At 53.1% G+C, this 20,261-nt stretch overlaps 1 protein-coding gene across 4 annotated transcripts in view; it reads right to left on the bottom strand.

The window, feature by feature from the left end:
* Nucleotides 1-1,991: 1,991 nt before the first annotated feature.
* The window catches only part of GATAD2B (GATA zinc finger domain containing 2B), an 87,429-nt gene continuing 69,159 nt past the window's right edge, over nucleotides 1,992-20,261 (bottom strand). For 3 of the 4 annotated variants that reach the window (XM_059145723.1, XM_059145722.1, XM_059145724.1), the window contains exons 2-11: nucleotides 18,987-19,322; nucleotides 13,933-14,062; nucleotides 12,364-12,495; nucleotides 11,739-11,870; nucleotides 11,155-11,325; nucleotides 10,347-10,662; nucleotides 9,236-9,438; nucleotides 8,128-8,238; nucleotides 7,838-7,955; nucleotides 1,992-7,226 (exon numbers count right to left, since the gene is read on the bottom strand). In XM_059145723.1, the coding sequence (XP_059001706.1) occupies nucleotides 7,093-7,226; nucleotides 7,838-7,955; nucleotides 8,128-8,238; nucleotides 9,236-9,438; nucleotides 10,347-10,662; nucleotides 11,155-11,325; nucleotides 11,739-11,870; nucleotides 12,364-12,495; nucleotides 13,933-14,062; nucleotides 18,987-19,321 (1,782 nt within the window). In that variant the 5' untranslated portion in view covers nucleotide 19,322 and the 3' untranslated portion in view covers nucleotides 1,992-7,092. Of the gene's footprint in view, nucleotides 7,227-7,837; nucleotides 7,956-8,127; nucleotides 8,239-9,235; nucleotides 9,439-10,346; nucleotides 10,663-11,154; nucleotides 11,326-11,738; nucleotides 11,871-12,363; nucleotides 12,496-13,932; nucleotides 14,063-18,986; nucleotides 19,323-20,261 lie in introns of those variants that run through there. The other variant, XM_059145721.1, reaches the window with a different exon arrangement.

Genomic DNA, 20,261 nt, shown 5'->3' with positions numbered 1-20,261 from the left:
CTGACCGGGGCAGCCGCCCTTGGCCTAGGCCCTGCAAGTGGGCTCCCCGCGGGTTCCCCCCACCCCCGAGAAAGCCTCGTCTGCCCCCATCACACCGGAGTCAGGAAAGAACCAGAAGTCCCTCAGCTTCTGTCCGGGGAAGCGCAGGCCTGACGGTAGGGAGAAGGGCCGGTCTCTGTTCTCCCTCTTCAGGAAGCAGAGTCATTCTCCCGCGCAAAGTAGCTCAGCGCAAACCAGGCCGGGCTGGGGGGCATCCCGACCGCATGGCGCCTGCCTCCGCACCCCACCCGGGAGACGCTTCTGCTCCTGAGCCAGACAGGACCCTACCCCAAGACATACAGCCTCAGGGGTCTGGCCCAGGGGGGAGCTGGGCAAGGGTCTCTGCCACCGCCTCTACCGCACGGCCAGGACCCCTCGTGTGGGATCGGTCTCGTCGTGGCCCGGCTGCGCTCTGATGCAGGGACAGCAGCCCGCTCTCCTCTGAGTCTCGAGTGGGCAGGTGGCGGGGGGCTCCCTGCCCCTTTGTCCCAACATCACGAGCGAGCGTCCGGAACATCGGAGCTGAGGGCAGCTGCTTCTCTGAGCGACCAGCGTCTCCCTCTCCAGATCCGCAGCACCGGGGCCTCTGCGGGGGGCGAGGGCAGAGCTTTCCTCCCCGTTTGGTTTCTATTTTTGGGAGGAGACAGCAGCTAGGGCGCGGGTTGAGGTGGCTGCGACTCCCTCAAGGGGACCGTGGAGAGGCCGTGGACAGCCCCCCCCCCCCATGCCCTTGACTGCTGGCGTCCAAGAGCCCGGCCTCCTCCCTCCGCTCCCGCCCGCCGGTGGCCCCCCCCCCACCCTGAGGCCAGAGTCCCCCAGGGAGGGAGGGGAGCCCAGGGTTTAAGGGACCTAAACCCTGCCACCCTCTGTGCTCCTGCGGAATGACACCAGCCCCAGGGACAAGACCTCAGCGAGGCTGGCTCCCCGCAGCACGTGGGCAGCTCCTGCGGAAGGGACCGGGCAGCGGCCGCCCAGACCTGCGTCGGAGGAGCAAGCGGCGAAGAGCGGCTCCGGGCTTCCCCTGCAGCCTCGTCGCCTCCCCTGGTTCCCGCCTCGGTGGCGGCGGCCGCCCTGAGCGCGCGGCGGGCTCTCCGCGTGGACGGGTTCGGCCGCCGCCCGCGAGGAGCGTTTTCTCACGGGTCTGCTGGCCACTTGTACTGTTCTCCGGAGGGACGTCTGTCCGTGGCTTCTGCCCAGCTCTTGACCGACTACTGTTCTTCGCGTGTTAGCAGGATGTGGGATTTGAGAAACAAAACCGAGGATCAGAGGGGAAGTTAAGACGAAGGACAGAGGGAGACAAACCAGGAGACACTGAGCTGTAGGGACCAGCCGCAGGCCGCGGGGCGGAGGCGGGAAGGGGGCGCGCCCGTGATGGAAAGGGCACTGGGTGTCGTCCAGTGACGAATCACTGAAGCTACTTCTGAAACTAGTAACACAGGGTATGTTAATTAACCGGTTTTAAATGTAGAAAGTGCACAGGTAAAAACAACAACCCAAACTTTCAACATCCCACCTACTGGGTGGACCTGACTTAAGTGTTTTGTTGGGACATAAAAAAAGCATATGGAAAAAATAAATTAGCATCAGGTTAATGTTCTGGGTTGGAAGGAGAACTTGGGGATGTGTGCGGATGAGGGGACGGCCGCCACCACGGGAGACCAGCACGTTACAGAGGGCTCTGCAACCCGGAGAGACCAGAGCAGTAGGACTGGCAGGCCAAGGACAGCTGGGACACAGCCTCCTGCGAGGTACCGTTGGGCCCTCAGACGGCAGGCCACTGGCTTCTGGAACACGGGATCCATGACAGTGGATGAGCAAGGGCTTCCTGGGACCACTGCAGTGGAAGGAAAGCGGGCACCCCAGAGCTGCCCCATGCTACCCCAATCACCCCTGGAGCTCCCCCACCAAACTGCCGCCCCAAGCCAGCCATGACTAAAGCACGAGCCACAGGAAAAGTTTAGAAACCATTCCTTTCTTTATTAAACATAGCTTGCAAGTGATAAATATTACAAAGTTTTTTTTCTTTTAATCCTTTCTCCAAAAATTAGCTTATTATTTGAATCTGTTGCTGCTGAAACGCTCAGCAGCATCTGAAACAGATGGGAGTGTATTTGCCTTTTTGAAAACCAGTTTCTGTTGGTCTTAGTTTTTTCATTTTAATTTCCAAACACAATGCAGAAAATCAGAATGAGTTAAAAAAAAAAAAAAGGAAACTTAGAGCCTGTGCAAAAGGGTCTTGCCCCCCCACCCGCATTCAGAGAGGCCCTTCCCGCCCCAGCCCTGCTCCCTGCCCCAACCCTGCTCCCCCCACCTTCCCCAGGCCTACGCCACCTCCCCAGATCCTCTCCAGGCGTCCCAGGCCAGGAGCCTACAGGGTGGGAGCCTCAGCCCCGGCCGTGGGGAGCCGCCTGCAAGGACTCATGTGAGTTCTGAAGGAGCCAAGAACTGGGGTGCACCGGGCTCAGCTACACTGTCACCAACAGGATACCAAGAGGACGGGCAAGTTCTGCTCCTCCCCCCCCCCCCCCCCCCCACCCCGCAGCTCACAAAAGGCGCAGCGAGGCTAGACTAGCAGCCTGGGCACCACCACTCACGCGCCCCTCCGACCCTGCGGCTGCCTGCGATGGGGTCTCGGGCCTGAGGCCAAAGCTGTCCCAGGTGCCCTGATGGCTAGACGTCAGTCTGCCCCTTCTCAAAAGCAGAGGACCGGCGGGGGGCCTGGCAGCCCTCCCGGCACGGCCACACACCTGCACCCACGGCCCCGGCCCTGCTGCACAGAGAGCTGTCGCCCGGCAGGTGAGGAAGGAAGCAGAAGGCCAGGTGGATGCTCTCCCCTGTCACTTCACAAGTAAGGAAACGGAGCCCCGGCAAATGAACTACCACAGGTCACACAGCAAGTTCATGGGGAAGCCTGGGGCGACCCCAGTTTCCGGCCGGTGCTGCCACCCCACGCCGCGGGCTGTGGCACCCCACTCTCTACGGCCCAGACCAGGAACCCGAGTTTCACGGTGGCCCCTCACCCCAATTTACGAAGCCGGAAACTGCGAGCAGATGCGCGGGGCTCAGGAGGGGAGGCTTCCTTAGGTCTTGTTCAAGTCCTTTCTATCATCCCTCGATAACCTACTCGCAAAGACCCACAGAACTAGGTTGTTTGGGGGGCGGGGTGGGGGAGATCCCCTGCATAAGAAAGCTTGACACTGAATTTCGTTATATAGGTATATTGTATATATGCTGATGCAATCAGAGGGAAAAAAAACAGTGCAAATACAGTTACAATTCATAATAATACTTGGTTTCGATGTCCCCAGGAACTGCCCCATTCCTCGGCTACCTCCCGACCCCCAGCACTTCCCACAGTATCCGCCTAATGCTGGGGTGGAGGGTGGGCAGGTTGGGGGAGGGCGTGGGCTCTGCCGAGGCAGTGCTGGTGACCCGGCGGGGAGGCAAGGCACAAATCAGGGCTGGGAGGTGGGGGAGGTGGCATCTCTGAGGAGGGATGGGGCTGGAGCCGCTGCCAGTCTGTGTGCTGGGCCCGGCCCACTCCCCGCCCCGCCCTCCGCAGCCCTGCCTCCCGACCCCCGCCCCTTCCCCAGAAACCCTTTTGCACGGATCATACACAAACGGGCACATTACAAAATGACATAACACAGTTTCACAATATCCATGGCGAGGGCTTTTTTTTCTCTTTTTCAGGTTTTTTTTTTTTTTCTACACAATGTACAATTCCTTTTAAATGGATCAAGAAATAGCTTATATACACGAATGAGTCCTTGTTATAACATCTCGGCAGCAAGTATCATAAGCTAATGAACGTCTTGTTGGAGGGCAGGGGAGCCTAGGGCCGGGTGGGGTGGGGTGTGGAGAGGAAGGTTAGGAGGAAGGAGTGCTTGGGGTAAGGGACAAAAGTAAAATACCAAGAAGCATCTTTACAAAGCGGCTCTATAGCTAAGTCCTTTTAAAGGGGAAAGGAAAGGTAACCAAAGCAGGAAAACATTTATCTTTGTGTCTTTAAAAAAAAAAACAAAAACAAAAACAAAAAACTGTCTACCATACATAAATCCAAAAATATGGAAAAATACTCATTCCGGGGATGAGACAGTCCGGATGCTGTGGTCAAATGAGAAGAACAGAAAATGAAAATCAAGAATTAAAAAGGATTGACAAATGAGGACCTCCGTCCCTCAGCTTTACCCAAGCCTTCCTGCTCAGTTACCCATCTCGGGCATCTCGGGAGTAAGCCTCTGTCCCCGAAGGGCCACTGGGGAGCCTCTGGATGCAGAGGACCGGAAGAACCAGGGGGTCCTCACTCTAGTCATCCTCTGAGCTTCCAGAGCTCCGGGAGAGAACTCTGAACACGGCGTCTTTCCTATCTTCAGGCAGGAGGGGTAGTGTCTACGGGCCCGGCCTGGCGATGGGGAGCAACAAGAGACTCGGAGGGACACAAGGTGATCAGCGACGAGGAACTAGAGAAGGGATGGAGGCGGCGGAGGGCTACGACTTCACCATGATTACGGGAAACTCCCCCCATCACTAAGCCCAAGGAAGGGCATGAAAATGGGGAGGAGGGGTAAGAAATCAAACCTCAGCGACTGAGCAAGGGTCACAGAGCTCTACGATTCGACTGGACAAGCAGCCTCTATGCAACTGAGCCTGAGGGGACAGAGCAGGGAAGGCTGCCCTGTCCTCCTCTGCGGCCTCAGGCCCCGGGCAGGCACTCGGCTGGCCTTCCCCATCGCCCCCCTCTCGTCCAAATGTCCTGCTTCCAAACCGCATTCAGAGGTGCTGGCTCCCAGGGAGGAGGCTCAGCGCAGGGCAGGGGTGGCCCCAACCAGACGGTATTGCACATTCTCTGTTCCTCACTTCGAGTCTCAAGTGATGGACTCGGGCACCTGGTACCTCCGAGCTGGGGGAGGGGAGACATAACAGAAATGGCACTTGGTCACGGCGGGCGGGGCGGAAGAGGCTAGACAGGCCACCAGGCGAGATGACTTGTGGGTGGGGGTGGGGGGCGCTTCCAATTTCGTGGAAGAGAGAAAAGCAAAACCAAACAATTTATCCAGTGCTTTCGAAGCACAGAGGGCAAACAAAAGATGTAAGAATATATCTTTATATATATATATATAAATTTAAAATAATCCCAGACCCAGTTTCCTAACCCCCCTCCCTCCCCCACCACTTACAGTCCGAGGGACAACATTCCCCCTGAACTCCGGACAGCCCCATCACCATGTTCCTAGCGTCCAGCTTCAGATTGCTGCACCACTGGGGGAGCCGGGACACAGGCTGTATCTCTGCTCCTTTATTAAGTGCTCAATGAATTTGGGGGAAGGAAAGAAAAAAGCCAGGGAGGCCCGTAGGGCCAGTAGAGTACCCCGCAGTGGCTCTGGGGTATGGGGGGGGTGCCGAGCCGGATTCCAGCAACTCCTCCACCCCTCACCCCCCAAACTTTATGGGGAAGGTGTGCAGTCTGTGTGTGTGTTAATTTTAAAAGTGCCTTCTTACTCTAAAAAAATTATTTTATTTCTTAAAATAAAAACGGGGGAATTTTTCCAGGCGGCTTTCAAGGGCAAAATGCCCCACTCCGGTCTTCCCACCTTGCTGCTCCGGGTAACCCTTCCCTCCCCACCCCGCACCCAGGCAGCTTCTAGAGCTGCAGAGACAGGTGAGTGAGCTTTACCGGAGAGCGAGAGCGGAAACCCCAGCCTCCAAGGGGCTTCCCTTACCTCCAAACCAGCCTGGTCCCTGCCCCCCGCCCCCAGGGTGTGGGCAGATGGGCTGCTAACCTCCCCCGACCCCAGAACAGCAACATTGCACAATTCAGTTCATTCTCTACATTAGTAGCGCTTAAAGAAAAAGCTGAAAACACAAAAGGAAACTTACTAGAGTTCTGGGGGGTGGGCTTGGGGGGGAGCCAACAGCTACTTGGCACAGAGGTCCAGAGCTGGCAACAGAGGGTCCGGCTCCGAGCAGTTACTGCTGTACCTGCTGTGGGAGGCTGCTCCGGCCTCCTCTCTGCCCTCTCCTCCTGGCCCTGGGAGGGCAAGATGGACGGAGTCTCCCCGGCTAGGAGAGGAAGCCCTCCCGGCCCACCCCCAGACTCCTTGGTCTCACTCGGAATGCCCAGCCCAACTCCTAGGACCCCGGCTAAGCTGGGCTGGAACAGCCACATAAGAGCCAGGGCTGCGCTTCCCTCTTGCCAGGAGCAGATCAGGAGTAAATATGTGGCACGGGGGAGGGGCAGAATTTTACAAAGAAAGTAAGATGAAATAATTTTGGGCTAGTTGGCAGACTTCCGTCTCCACTGGGACCAGGAGAGCATCCAGGAGGCCAAGACCAGCCTCCGTCCCTCTTGGCTGAACACCACTTGTCCTCATGTCCCTCGTCCCCTTCTCTGTGGGTTAAAGCTTTTCCCTCTAGGCTCTTTCCCCTCATTCTTAGAGCCCGACTTCAGCACGAACACTGCTTCCCAGACTGTCCAGACCAGAGACACCCAAGGCTGATGTCCTCTGTTTGAGCCCCCCCCCCCCCCCGTTAAGTGCATTACAAACTTCTGCTCCCAACACCCCCAGTCATGCCCCCTGGGGAGCCCCTGCAGTGCTCCTGTCACTTATCTGACTGTCATCTGTGCTTAAAAAAAAAAGGCAAAAGTAAAGGGAAAAAGAAAATACTGAGGGAAAATAAAAAGGTTTAACCGTCCACTGAACAAAGGGAGGAGACACATCATCATTAAAAATGACAATAATCATAGCATAAAAGCTTTAGAAACACACGTCAGAGGGCTTCGATGGCTCCCCAGGCCCCCCCCCGACCTTCACCAGAGGTGAGGAGCACCTCCCTGTGAACGGGGACAGGAGAGAAGACAGCAGGGTCGCAGCAGTGGGGGCGGGGCGGGCGCGGGTCTTCCTGTTGATTTCTAGGTCTGTCTTCTGTTTCTCGGTTTTGTTTTCCGTGTATGGTAGGCACCAGTACAGGCACTGCATGCGACGGAAGTTGGGGGCAATGGGAGAGGAGGGGTAGAGGGTTCGAGGCTGGGGCAGTGCACGTGGACAGGCGTTATTTCTGCCCGCTGATGGACTGCGCTATGGACCGGGGAGGGATCATGTCTAAAAGGTACTCCCGCTGTCGGTCCGCCAAACTGGGAGCTTTGTGTCCTCCGATGCCGGTGTTCAAGTATGCGATGTTGACACCTGGACCCGGAAGACAGAAGCCGGCGGGGGGGGGGGCATTAGAAGAGGAGGCAGCACCTTCTGGGGCACGGAGCTGGGGCCGGGGAGGAAGCAGCGGAAGCCGTCTGCCCCTGTCCAAACTCTGGCAAGTTTCAGGTCAGTGGCCAACTGCCCCCCCGCACGCCATCTTTAGGAAATGAGGTGTTCTCGACACTTCAGTCCTAGCAGGACTACAATAAGCACAGTCTCGACAGGATGGGAGAGTCAGAGGAAACAGTGGTGAGACGGGACTAATTAACCAAGGCAAAGAGACACACTCATGGACTCTGCTCTGGGTTTGGGGGGGCCAGCTGTGAGGAAGCACCCCCTGCCGTCCAGGGAGCACCCCGCGCTTCTCGCCCAGAGATCAGCAGCCGCACGCCTGCCAACAGGGTGTGCCACACAGTGAACCGATAGCGGCAGCGACTGTGGCGTCTTCACCACCAAAACCCCAGTGTGCTGTGCCCTGAATGTGTTATGAATTTAGCCAACCCTTGCCATCAGGAAGAGTGAGGCGGGCCTCGAGAGAGAGCAGGAACAGGAGAGACTCTGTTCCCAGAGAGCTGCAGCCAAGCCAGCCCAGCCCTTCTTACCTGGCATCCCGAGGAGGCCGCCCGGCACGGAGAGCTGGGGCGCCTGTGCAAAGTTGGAGAGCATGGACCGGGCAGAGGTGGGGATTCCACGCTGCAGGCTGCTCTGGGGCTGTGGGGCCTGCAACGGACAGCGGACGGGGCGGTGGGGTGGGGATGACAACGTGGCCGCCACGGAAAGGGTAAGCAGGGAGGGAAGGGAAGGGTGTGGGGTACAGAAGAGCAGAAGGACTTCCCACCAAAGAAAGACAAGATGGGGTCAGCGGCCGAAAAGCCCTCCTAGAGGCGCTCACCTGCCGAAGCGTATGATGTCTCATGATGGTGTCTTGTTTGCTGACACTGGACACGGCGGGAGCCGCCGTGGGGGAGAGGGCTGCCTGCTGCTGGAGTCGCTGCTCAATTTCCTGTCGGGAGTCATTGGATCAGCTTGGCAGGACAGCACTCCGTGTCCTACCCACAAAACCTAGAAGTCTTCTTATCTCTAAGGCTGCCAGCGAGCAGGAGGGAGATGGAACAGGCCAAGAGTTGGGTGGGGGAAGTGCACCAATGTCTCTGGCCACAAGCAGCCAACGTGGCTTTGCCGATGAGGGGAGCCGTCTGTCTGGGAAAGCTGGTGCTCAGGATTGGGCAGGAGAGGTCTGGGCGGTGGCAACCAGCAGACTCAACCGATGAGCCACGACCAGGTTACGGAGGTTTTAGTTTTGACTCTTGTCTACCCATTTTCCAGAAGATCCATGATGCTACCCAAAGGGGTCTGATGAGTGGTGGGATGGAGACGGGAGAGAGGAGAAGGGTCCAAGCCTCTCAACACATTCAGGCCACAGGGGCCCGTGCACTCACTCCGCACCACTCCTCTTCCCCGGGCCGCGTCACAGTCCCCTCTCCCCACTGTCATTCCCTTGCCAACCACGATTGTAGAGATTCTGTCTGACCAAGAGGTTCAGGAGAACCCTTGGCCGCAGCCAAGCTGCCGCTCCGCAAACAGCTGGAGAAGACCCTCCTGGAGGTCCCACCCCCGAAGCCCCCCGCTCCCCTGCTCCACTTCCTGCCTACTGCAGCCAACACGAGTCCCACCAAAACCCATTTCTTTGAGGAGGAAATAAGATTGTGTGAATGGAGGGGCTTCTTCGGCCCCACTAGGGAGGGAAACCCACGTCTCAGCCGCCTGCCCCTCCCCACAATGGACCACACTGTTGTTACACTCCTGCCCGACCAGAGACAATCAAGTGGAAAGGGGAAGACAGAACAGCAAGGAGAGAAACCGGGAACCCGGGCCTCAAGCTGCCAGAGTCCAGGTCATCAGGGACTGGGGGGGGGTCACAGACAACCCTGCTGAACCAGAATGAACTACCTCTTGGGAAAGCCCCACCGAAGCAGGGGCTGCCGAGTGCGCGATCTTACCTGCTCCTGCTGTAGGGCTTTAACAAACGCGTTTTTCAGCCGGTTGGTGTGCTCGGCCTTCAGAGCCTTCTTCTGGTTGGAGGTCATGCACTGCTCACACAGGATCTTCCCGTTCTTCTCCTGCTTCCAGTGCGGGGTGAAGTCTGTGCGGCACTGGGCGCAGACAAAGGGTTCGACCCGCAGGAGCGAAGCGCAGCTCTTGCCTAGACGCCAATGAGAAGAACAATGAGGCGCTCGTGCTTCCCACCCCGATTCCTCTTCCAACCAATTTTTCAGAAGGTTATTCTGCTTAAGTAAGGAGACTCTACAATTTAGAAAATAGTTTCATTTTATTTGACTGTCACAACACCACCTCAGGGAATTCGGCGCACAGCACCCTGTTTAGAGACGAGTCCAAGTGTGGCCGCTCACGGCCAAGCCGCCCGAGAACCCACGTGCCCTGACTTCCTCGACCAGCGAGACGGAAACCTGTTTCGTTCCACCGGACTCCGTCCGACTCCGCCAACACTTCTGCTCCACAGCGTCTTTCTACGTCAGACCGCACTCAGCCCTGGCCCAGAAGTTCACAATTTTTAGCCATCAGTGTCCGAATCGCTCCCTCCGAGATCTGCTGCGAGTCAGGACTGAGTCCCTCAGGCACTCGCCCCTACCGTCACGTATTCCCCCCTAAGACCACGAGTTTGGAAATTCAGGCGTGGTAACTTGTTAGTGTTAATATATCCCAGCCCGGTCCAGCCACGACTAGGACCGCCCACGTCCTCCAGAAGTCCTACTTTCTCAACTCTGAGTCCTCAAATGGCAGGGACAGGGCACGACAACGTAGCACAGTGCCACCCGCACACAGACGTGAACAGCAAGTGCTCCAGCCATCGGAAATGCACCCACGGTGCCAGGCACCATTGAAAACTAAACAATGAACTGCAAAAATACACAAAATACAGTAAAAATACGAAGCCTAAGCTATGCAGACCCATGAAAAGCATTTCTGCTGTGTTGTTCCTGAACAGCCTCTGAACAACGGAGGGAGTGCGGCAAGAGGAGGAGAGGTCACTTGGAGGCAGACGGTCCCCCGCGAGCCTCGGCCCATGTCCGTCAGGCCTGGCGGCCTCACCTTGGCTGTCGATGACGCTCTGTACGACCTCTTCCAAGCCCACCATGTAGATGAACTCGCTGTTGGCTGCACTAGGCAGGAAGTGGAGCAGGGGAGCGGGGGGCTTCGGGGGCGGGATCTCCAGGAGGGTCTTTTCTAGCTGTTTGCGGAGTGCCAGCTTGGCTGCGGCCTGGGAGTTGGCGGCGTCAGTCATGGCGCTAGGGCTGGGAAGTGGTGAGGACACTCTGTTCACGGTCCCTGGCTGGATGTGAGAGGCAAGGTTCATGTAGATGGCGGAGGATGCTGTGCGCTGGCAGGGAACAGAAGAACTCGACTGCTGGAACGCAGGGAGCGCAGCGGTCAGTGACGGCATGTGCGAGCAAGGACCAAGTCTTGCCTTCATGGCAGAACACACTCTCTGAGCCCCGCCTGCACTGCCAAGCTTGCCCCGAGCTCAGGAAAAGCCAGGAGGTGTCCGACCTCAAGGACAAAGATTTCCGGCACACCGCAGAGGACGGCAGCGGCGAGGATAGCAGCTCAGAGGAAAACGGGGGTGCCCTCTGTCCTCTGTCCTGCGACCTCTCCCCCAGGCCCCTGCTTCCTTCTAGGCAGGCTGACTCGCCGCTACTCACTGCGCCACCCGCCTTGCCCACTCCTGTCCTCAGGGGCTCCCCCGGCCAGTACTCTCGTCAGGACTGCTGTCCATCCGAACTCCACCAGAACTGCCCGGGTTGTCCTACATCTTCTCTGCGTCCAAACCTTCAACGCTATGGTCCTAACAGGGAAAGTGATCAAAGACTTCCCTGCCTCCCCACCAGGGCTCTCTTACCGGCTGGTAGTTGATGGCAGAGTTCATGCTGGGTGTTGTGGTGCGCACAAGGCCAGGCTTGGGTGGGCCCCGCTGGCCCTGTAGCTGGGCAGGGTTTGGTGCGATAACACGCTGAGACATCAGCATGTGTGGGAGGGCGGTATTGGCCGCCGAGCGGATGACACTGTGACCCTGAGGGGGAAAGAGGAAAAGAAGTAGTCATAGCTGGTAAAATGCCCCACCAAAATGCTAATGAGGTAACACTGTAATGCCCAGCTGAGTGGAAATGCAGACTTGGTAACTTTGTCTAACGTTCTACTGAATAAATGCATCATCAGTGTAAATCTTGATCAGCAGCAGGAATTCCCTGGTTTTTCTTGGTAGAAGCTAGATGGAAAGGGGCAGAGCTAGAAATGTCCAGATGGACGGTGGGGATTACTACACCGCCTAGCACCACACAGCAAGTCATGCCAGGGGGACCCAGGATCGTGGGTGACAGCACCCCTCCCCCAGCCAGGTTCTTCTATAATTGTCACCAAAGTCCCAAACCAGAGATGGGAGACACAGGGCTCTCCAACACAAAGACCCCAAGGTGGGTCACATACCTGTAATGTTCTCAGACTCTGTGGTTCAACCCCTTGGGCTCCGGGCCGGGAGGGGAGCTTGGACAGGCCCTGCTGTCCCCCATGGGCAGGAGCCGGCTGAACAATGGATGCGGCATTCTGCACGACTGGGGTCTGAGGGGAGAAAACACCAGAGACAGAGTACAAGCCCGGCACATTCCCAGACTTTCAAAATTCCTTGTTGGGGTGAAGCCTCTGTTGACCAGAAGGAAAACTGAGAAAAATGGAATCAAGGTTTTCTTGATTAAAGCCTAAGATAAAGATGGGCGCCTGGGTGGCTCAGTGGGTTAAGCCTCTGCTTTGGCTCAGGTCATGATCTCAGGGTCCTGGGATCGAGCCCCGCATCAGGCTCTCTGCTTAGCAAAGAGTCTGCTTCCCTCTCTCTCTGCCTGCTGCTCTGACTACTTGTGATCTCTCTGTCAAATAAATAAATAAAATCTTAAAAAAAAAAAAAAAAAAAAAAAAAGCCTAAGATGAAACAAAAACAGAAACCACCACTATTCTTAGAAACGAAAACCCATGGGACCAGAGAAGAACAGGCCACCCAATGGAACCTACCTGGGAAGTCCATTCTCAAACCCAGACATGCATTTCTAGGGCATAATACCTTCTGGACCACGTTCTCTTTCTGTAGCTGGCTCTGCCTCAGTTTCTTTAACAGCACCAGCCGAGCTTCCTCCAACCGTAGCTCATCTCTCAGCTGCTTGATGAGCTGCTGCCGTTCCTCCATGCCTTTCCCCTGAGGAGACAGGAGGCGGTGAGCGAGGGGGGCATGCGCCCAGACAGAGTCCCTTCCTGCAAGATGAGGCTTCCTCCTGGGCTGGAATGGTCTCCCGACCAAGCAGAAGCAGCACCAGAATGGGCGTCTTTCTGTCCCGGAGCCCAGCACAGGGCGTGGTATTCAGCAGGTGCTCACAAGTGCTCACAGAGTCAGAGAAGAGACCACAAATAAACTGCAATCAACCAGACTTCTGGCAAAACAGAAGAATGGCCACAGGGAGACACTGCTTTCCTTTAAAATAATGTTTCTGGATCTTTTAAAGCCAAGTTTCTTCTAGATATGCATAAACACTTAGGAATCCCTTCATATTATGAGAACCAGGATAGGGTGGTTCTAGCCTAGAGTTTATGTGACAAATAAAGTTTTGTTTTTGTGTTTTCCAAAGGTAAGTTATACTCAATATGCTCTGTCAAACTGTATTCTTCACTTGGTTATAGTGATTCCCTGTCAAAGGGCATGCCCTTGGGGCACGTGGCTAGCTCAGTAAGTAGGTGGAGCGCATGACTCTTGATCTTGGGGTTGTAGGTTAGAGTCCCATGTTGGGTGTAGAGGTTACTTAAAAATAGTATCTTCAGTGGCAGGGCGCCCGGGGGGCTCAGTTGGTTGGGTGTCTGCCTTCGGCTCAGGTCATGATCCCGGGGACTTGGGATGGAGCCCCGCATCGGACTCTGCTCGGTAAGGAGGAGCCTGCTTCTCCCTCTGCCTCTTCCCCCGCTTGTGCTCTCTCCCTCTGCCACATAAATAAAATCTTAAAAAAAAAAAAAATTCTTTCAGGGCATCTAGGGGGCTCAGTTGGTTGAATGTCCGACTCTTGACTTCAGCTTGGGTCAGGGGACCGAGCCCCACATTGGGCTCAGCCAGGGGGGAGTCTGAGTGAGAGTCTCCCTTTCCCTCTGCTTCTTCCCCAGCTTGTCTTCTCTCAAATAAAAATACATAAATCTTTAAAAAACAACATAAAATAAAATCTTAAAAAAAAAAATCTAAAAATTAAATAATTAAAGGGCATGCCCTTGAGGTTGAGAATTACTTATGAAAAGTTTCATCAGGGGCACCTGGGTGGCTCAGTGGGTTGAGCCGCTGCCTTCGGCTCAGGTCATGATCTCGGGGTCCCGGGACCGAGTCCTGCATCGGGCTCTCTGCTCAGCGGGGAGCCTGCTTCCTCCTCTCTCTCTCTCTGCCTGCCTCTCTGCCTACTTGTGATCTCTGTCTGTCAAATAAATAAATAAAATCTTAAAAAAAAAAAAAAAGTTTCATCAATGGGAAAAGAAATTTTCATCAATGGGTAATTATTTAGATTAAAAAAGTAAACCATAAAAACACAGAACTGGGACTCTTACATAGGAGGAGCAAAAAATGAAGAAAGAAATTATCTTTTCTTTTTTCTCTCTTTTTTACCTTAAACATCTCTAGGTTGGCTGCTTTGAGTCTTTCTTCCATCCGGGAGCTGGAACGGGGACTGGAAGCCTCATTATCAGATAAAACAATGATGTCTGGGGACGGAGTCAGCCTTCCTCGGTCTGGCTCACTAGACAAGAAAAAGAAAAAATCCAAGTATTTCAACAGTGAAAGTTCATAGAAAAGTTAAAATTTTTTTCTACACTAAACAAAGAGATTCAAGGGAACTTAAGTCTGTCCCAATTCACCCAGGGTATTCAAGTCCTAGGACGAAGAATATACCAAGACAGTAGTGGTGGTGAAGCCTCAGGCACGGGATTTTCTGTCTAAATTCCATGTGTGGGGATCACACACACACACACACACACAGCTACTGGCTTCAGAAATGGGGACAAGAGAGGAGTGTTCTTATGACACTGATCTGAATGAAAAGTCTCAATGTTTCCCCTGTATCTCACTCTCCGTTGGGCTGTCACACTGGTCTGCAGAGGCGCAGGAAGGAAACAGCACGCAGGGAGGAGAAGGGCAGAGCAGCTGAGCCCCGGTACAGACGCCGCACTGCCAACGGGGACCCTAAGCTCACTACGCCCACAACAACATGGTCCCGGCCACCTGCGGGTTTACAAAAGAGGAGGTTCTATGACAACCCTAAGGACAGTCTATGCTGTCACGAGTTAAGGCAAAAGAAGATACTGTTATCAGTTGCTTGAGGGAACAGAGAGTGACAAGTCTACAGCCTTCTGGAGGGACCAAAACCCCGAAACTAGACAAACGGGACTCGCATCTACTTGCCAGAGCTCTACTTAGCATCCTCCCTCAGCAAGAAACTCTCTAGAAATGACTCTGAAATCGAAATCCTCCATACCGGCTTCCCGCATTCCCAATCTTATTTATTAGACAATCGTAGTTTTGGTCTTTTGGGGCGAGCTGTAAAAGCATCCTACTTGCTTTTCTGATTTAAAAAACAAACAAACAAACCAAAAAACTTGCACTGAATTCTGGAGATTCTAATTTGCCTAGGCCCCCAAATCAACGACTATATCTTCTCTCTAATTTCTTAAAGACAACCTCCCAGAAACTTCTTCCTCAAGGCCTTCAGTGTAGTTAGGAACACACGGATCTAAAGTAACGTGTAGCTGTTGCTTAAACATGAAACTTGAACCCGTAAAGCACAGATCTTTAGTGCTGAGAGCCTTCTCCCATTTCTCTTCTCCCAGCCGCTGGGCCGTAGATGCCTTTCGAACAGGGAACCCTGGCTAGACAGAGTGAGCATCCAGTTTCTCAACAGGGTAAAACGGAGTTAGTGAGAGCAACCCAATCCAGCTGAGACACAGAGGGACAGAGTGACGCGTACGAGTGTGCTGGGATCTATTACATCTGTCTGGACTGCTCTATAACCGCTGGTCACAGATGGCAAGCCGAGGATGTGAGGTTATAGAAAAAGAAGGCACTAGACAAGAGCCTGTCTTTCTCTGACCCCAAGTTGCTGGAATAATGGTTGGACCTTATGGTGTTTGATTTTATTTTCTGGTGACTTCATTTTTCATTTCTGTATTCCTTCATCCCTGCCTTCCAAGCCTAACACAAGGGACTAATTTTGAGATCTGGTGGATTTCCAATTCTACATGACTTCCCAATGTTTATTTACATCAACAGTCTGAAGCTACTTCCATTCTGGTCCTGGTTGGATACACACATCAATAGCATCTCTAAGAACACCTCCTTTCTCAAATGAATGCCGCCCACTGCCGATGGACTGTCCAGCAACAAGACAGGAAGAGACATTCCCGGATAGAGACTGTGGATGAGTAGCATTTATTAAGAAGCTGGATCTGAGAACAACCCTAATAAACCCTAATAAAATAAATGATATTTTATTCCTGGATATAAATCAGACCCACAATAGATAATAGCACAGGCAAGGCAATACCCAAGTCAAGTTTTGGTTCATTCTTCAATTTTTTTTTTTTTTTTTTTTTACATACATCTGACTTCAGATTCTGGAAGCTTTCCGTGGAAAGAAAATATTTTGCTACTTCCCCAAATATATATATGATTTACATTATTTGGTGTTCTTAAGTATGAAACTTTACCTGTCGGAGAGAGATCACAAAAAGTCTGTTGCTGACCTCACTTATGACCCAGACTGCCAGATTCCCTTGGGAGCTATGTAACAACTTTTTTTTTTCTTAATAGACAGTTTTGTTTTGTATTTTACAGTTTTTTTTTTTAACTTGATTGGTATTTTTTAATCAGCTTTATTTATTTATTTGACAGAGATCACAAGTAGGCAGAGAGGCAGGCAGAGAGAGAGGTGGGGAAGCAGGCTCCCTGCTGGGCAGTGAGCCCGATGTGGGGCCGGATCCCAGGACGCCGATCCAAGGACCCCGAGATCATGACCTTAGCTGAAGGCAGAGGCTTAACCCACTGAGCCACCCAGGCGCCCCAAAAGCTTTGTAACTTCTAATCTTTACTCCAGTTGTAAAAACAATAGAACGAAAACTGCCAAGTTTCTCTAGCATTCCAAAATATAAGCATATAAGCAAGCATATTTCATATACGTTGTGACCTGCCCAACTGATAGCCAAAAAAAAAAAAAAAAAAAAAAAAAAACATTTAGGCAATTATGATGTGGCTATCATGGATGTCAGGGCTCTTCACTTCTACTTTTAAATTGTCTTCTTTCATCCAGATCAAAGACACTGCTGTTCTCCCTGCTGAACAATTTATTCTAATAAAAAGCTAGGGGCTAAGTGGAAATAACTGTCAGTGGGTCTGTGAAAGGGGAGAAGCGTGGCAGGGGCCAGTCGGGCCTACCTTCCCATGCAGAATAGGGATCTACGCAAGTTATATCAACCCTCTTTTCCTGGAGACCATTAAAAACAGTTCCCAGGGGTACCTGGGTGGCTCAGTGGGTTAAGCCTCTGCCTTCGGCTCCGGTCATGATCCCAGGGTCCTGGGATTGAGCCCCACATCGGGCTTTCCGCTCTGCAGGGAGCCTGCTTCCTCCTCTCTCTCTGCCTGCCTCTCTGCCTACTTGTGATCTCTGTCAGATAAATAAAGAAAAAATCTTAAACAAAACAAAACAAAACAGTTCCCAGTTTCCAGAGGATCAAGTTTCAAAAGTTCATTCCTCTAAAATAAAATTAAATGCAATAGTAGGGTTCTTAGGGCAGTCTGACTTTTCAAAGCAGAACTTTAAAATTTTATTTAATACGATACCAATAATACTAGTACTGAGATCTCATCAAAATGTGTAACAATGTTTCTGTGAAAAATGCATTTTCAGGGCCAACTTGGGATCTGAGGGATCCGGCCAATGTCTGTCCTCCCTCGTTAAGTAGGGTCAGTACCTGCTCCAGACGGCGAAGGTGGTTACGGGCACGCGGGCTGCTCAGGGGCCTGATCACATTCGTCAGCTTTCTTTTTTTCTCAAGAATCTCAGAATTAATCTATTTTCATAATATTCTGCTGACACTACATATAGCTTCCAAGCTACCCAAGGACTTTTCTCATTTATGACCAACAGGGAATTTATTTAAAGTTTCCTAAGGATTTTATTTTTTATTTTTTAAAAGATTTTATTTATTTGACAGAGATCACAAGGAGGCAGAGAGGCAGGCAGAGAGAGAGGGGGAAGAAGGCCCCCTGCTGAGCAGAGAGCCCGATGCGGGACTCGATCCCAGGACCCTGAGATCACGACCCGAGCCGAAGGCAGCCGCCCAACCCACTGAGCCACCCAGGCGCCCAGGATTTTAAATGCTATTACCAAGAATAATGTTCCATCATTGGGTGAGTTTTAAAAAAATAATTGTGTGGGGGGCGCCTGGTTGGCTCAGTTGATGAAGCAGCTGCCTTTGGCTCAGGTCATGATCTTAGGGTCCTGGGATAGAGCCCTGAATGAAGCTCCTTGCTCAGCAGGGAGTCTGCTTCTCTTTCTGCCCCTCACCCTGCTTGTGCTCTCTAATAAAATCTTTAAAAAAAAAAAACAAAAAAAAAAACAAAAAAACTTGGGACATTAACAGTAAGTTAACATTAAAAGCTAGAGAAAGAATCCCAGGTAAGGCTCTAACTGGGGGTTCCTGGTGGCTCAGTGAATTAAGCCTTTGCCTTCAGCTCAGGGCATGATCTCAGGGTCCTGGGATCGAGCCCCACATCGAGCTCTCTGCTCAGCAGGGAGCCTGCCTCCCCCTCTCTCTGCCTGCCTCTCTGCCTACTTGTGATCTCTCTTTGTTAAAAAAATAAATAAAATCTTAAAAAGAAAAAAAAAAGGCTCTGACTATTTCTTTCGTTCTTCTTCAGTTGTAAGACAAATTCAGCTGAAGGGAAGCGGACACTACAGAATCATTCTCACGCCCTATCAGCTCTATGTGAACTATTAATAAACAATGTTCTTAAAGCTAAGGTTGTCTACACTGTGACTCACTGCCCCGGGAGCTGTCCCTTCCGCCAGTACCCCTCTGAGTACGAGCACCACTGTTTCAAGTACTCAGCCCTGACAGACACCAGAAAAAAAGTCCTGTGAAACCGTGTACGTGTGAGTGCACACACACGTGGATGTGCACAGCATAAGAATGTTCACGTGTACGTGAAGGCTGAAGACAGTGGCGCCAACAAAGCAAGAAGGCAGAGAATCAGCACGTGAGGACCACCTCCTTGTTCGCACAAGAGAAGCTGGGCCCCAGCTTTTGGAAGTAATGGAAGCGGGGGCTCCGGCCCGGCACATTCGAAGCCTGTCGGGGCGACCTGAAGGAACGCCTGCGGCCCTGCTAGTCCGGCCTGCCATGGGAGCGGAGCCCGCGGCCCCTCCCTGCCAGCTCTGCGGTGCCTCATCCACCCGCAATGACCTTTTTCCTAAGCGTGCTGACTGCGGACTCCGTGCCGCTAAGCAGAGACAGGAGGCACCAAGCTCCACTGGGGAGTGACAGGGATTCCTGGTCAGGCCAAACGGCACACGCCTGTCTTATTCCAAGAAGCACCTCCTCTCACTGGAATGTATCCCGGCCGCACGGCGCAGCCTGGAGGAGGTGCCCCTGCAGGAGCCGGCGCCGTACCTCCGCCTCGCGCTCATATCCACCGGCTCGTCGCTGATGTTCTCTTTGCCGGGCCTTCCTGCCGCCCTGCCGTCTCCGTGAGGCCTGAGGCTCCCGTTGAGCTTCTCCTCGTAGCCCTTGATGCCACCGCCATCCTGCTTGGTGGGCAACTCGTGCGGCACCTCCAGGTTCGCCAGGTCCTTCCGTTTCAGCAGCGCCAGCATCTTCAGGCGTTCCATGGCCTCGTGCCCCTCCATTTTGAGTCGCTTAGCCAGGACGTCGTCTCTTTCGTCCGCCGGGTCCAAGCTCCGCTTCAGCAGGTTGAGGCGAAGGGCATCTTCTGTCATTCTGTCCATCCTACGGGAAGGAAAACATAAGCGAGATGAGAGCACAGCCTCTTCGGCAGTCTGGAAGGAATGAGGGGGTGGCAGGGGTACTCAGAAGCAGCATGGGGCACTGCTCGGCTCAGCTGGTGGGCATGCGACTCGATCTCAGGACTCAGGTGAGCTCAACCTCACGTTAAGTGCAGAGCTTCTTAAAAAAAAAAAAGAGGGGAGGGGCGCCTGGGTGGCTCAGTGGGTTAAGCTGCTGCCTTCGGCTCAGGTCATGAACTCGGAGTCCTGGGATCGAGCCCCGTATCAGGCTCTCTGCTCAGCAGGGATCCTGCTTCTTCCTCTCTCTCTGCCTGCCTCTCTGCCTGCTTGTGATCTCTCTCAATAAATCTTTCTCAAATAAATAAATAAAATCTTTAAAAAAAAAAAAAAAAAGAGGGGAGCTTGGGTGGCTCAGCTGGTTGGGCGACTGCCTTCGGCTCAGGTCATGATCCTGGGGTCCTGGGATCGAGGCCCACGTCAGGCTCCCTGCTCAGCGGGGGCCTGTATCTCCCTCTCCCCCCTGCTTGTGCACTCTCTCCCTATCTCTGTCACTATGTCTCTTTCTCAAATAAATACAATCTTAAAAAAAAAGAATCAGATACATGGAAGGAAGTTCAAAGGTCACTGAACTAACCTTCTACCTTCTATCTTCCCAGAACACTTATAACTAAAGGAGATTTCTCCACTCAACTTCAGCAGTGAAAAGGAAACCTCAACTACTTTCCAGTCATCCAAGTCCTTACTATGTCACCACTACACTCAACTGGACGGTCCATTAAAACCCTACCTCTCTCAGAATAAACATTCTTTTGTGATGGGCTTTTTGTGTCCGTATGCTCAAAGTCAGATGCGTTGGTTTTTGCTTTTTTTTTTTTTTAAAGATTTTATTGGGGCGCCTGGGTGGCTCAGTGGTTAAATCCTC

The sequence above is a fragment of the Mustela lutreola genome, chromosome 14, assembly GCF_030435805.1.
Source record: "Mustela lutreola isolate mMusLut2 chromosome 14, mMusLut2.pri, whole genome shotgun sequence".
Taxonomy (NCBI): domain Eukaryota; kingdom Metazoa; phylum Chordata; class Mammalia; order Carnivora; family Mustelidae; genus Mustela; species Mustela lutreola.
Note: the sequence above shows the minus strand (reverse complement) of the source record. Positions and strands in the feature narration are given on the sequence as shown.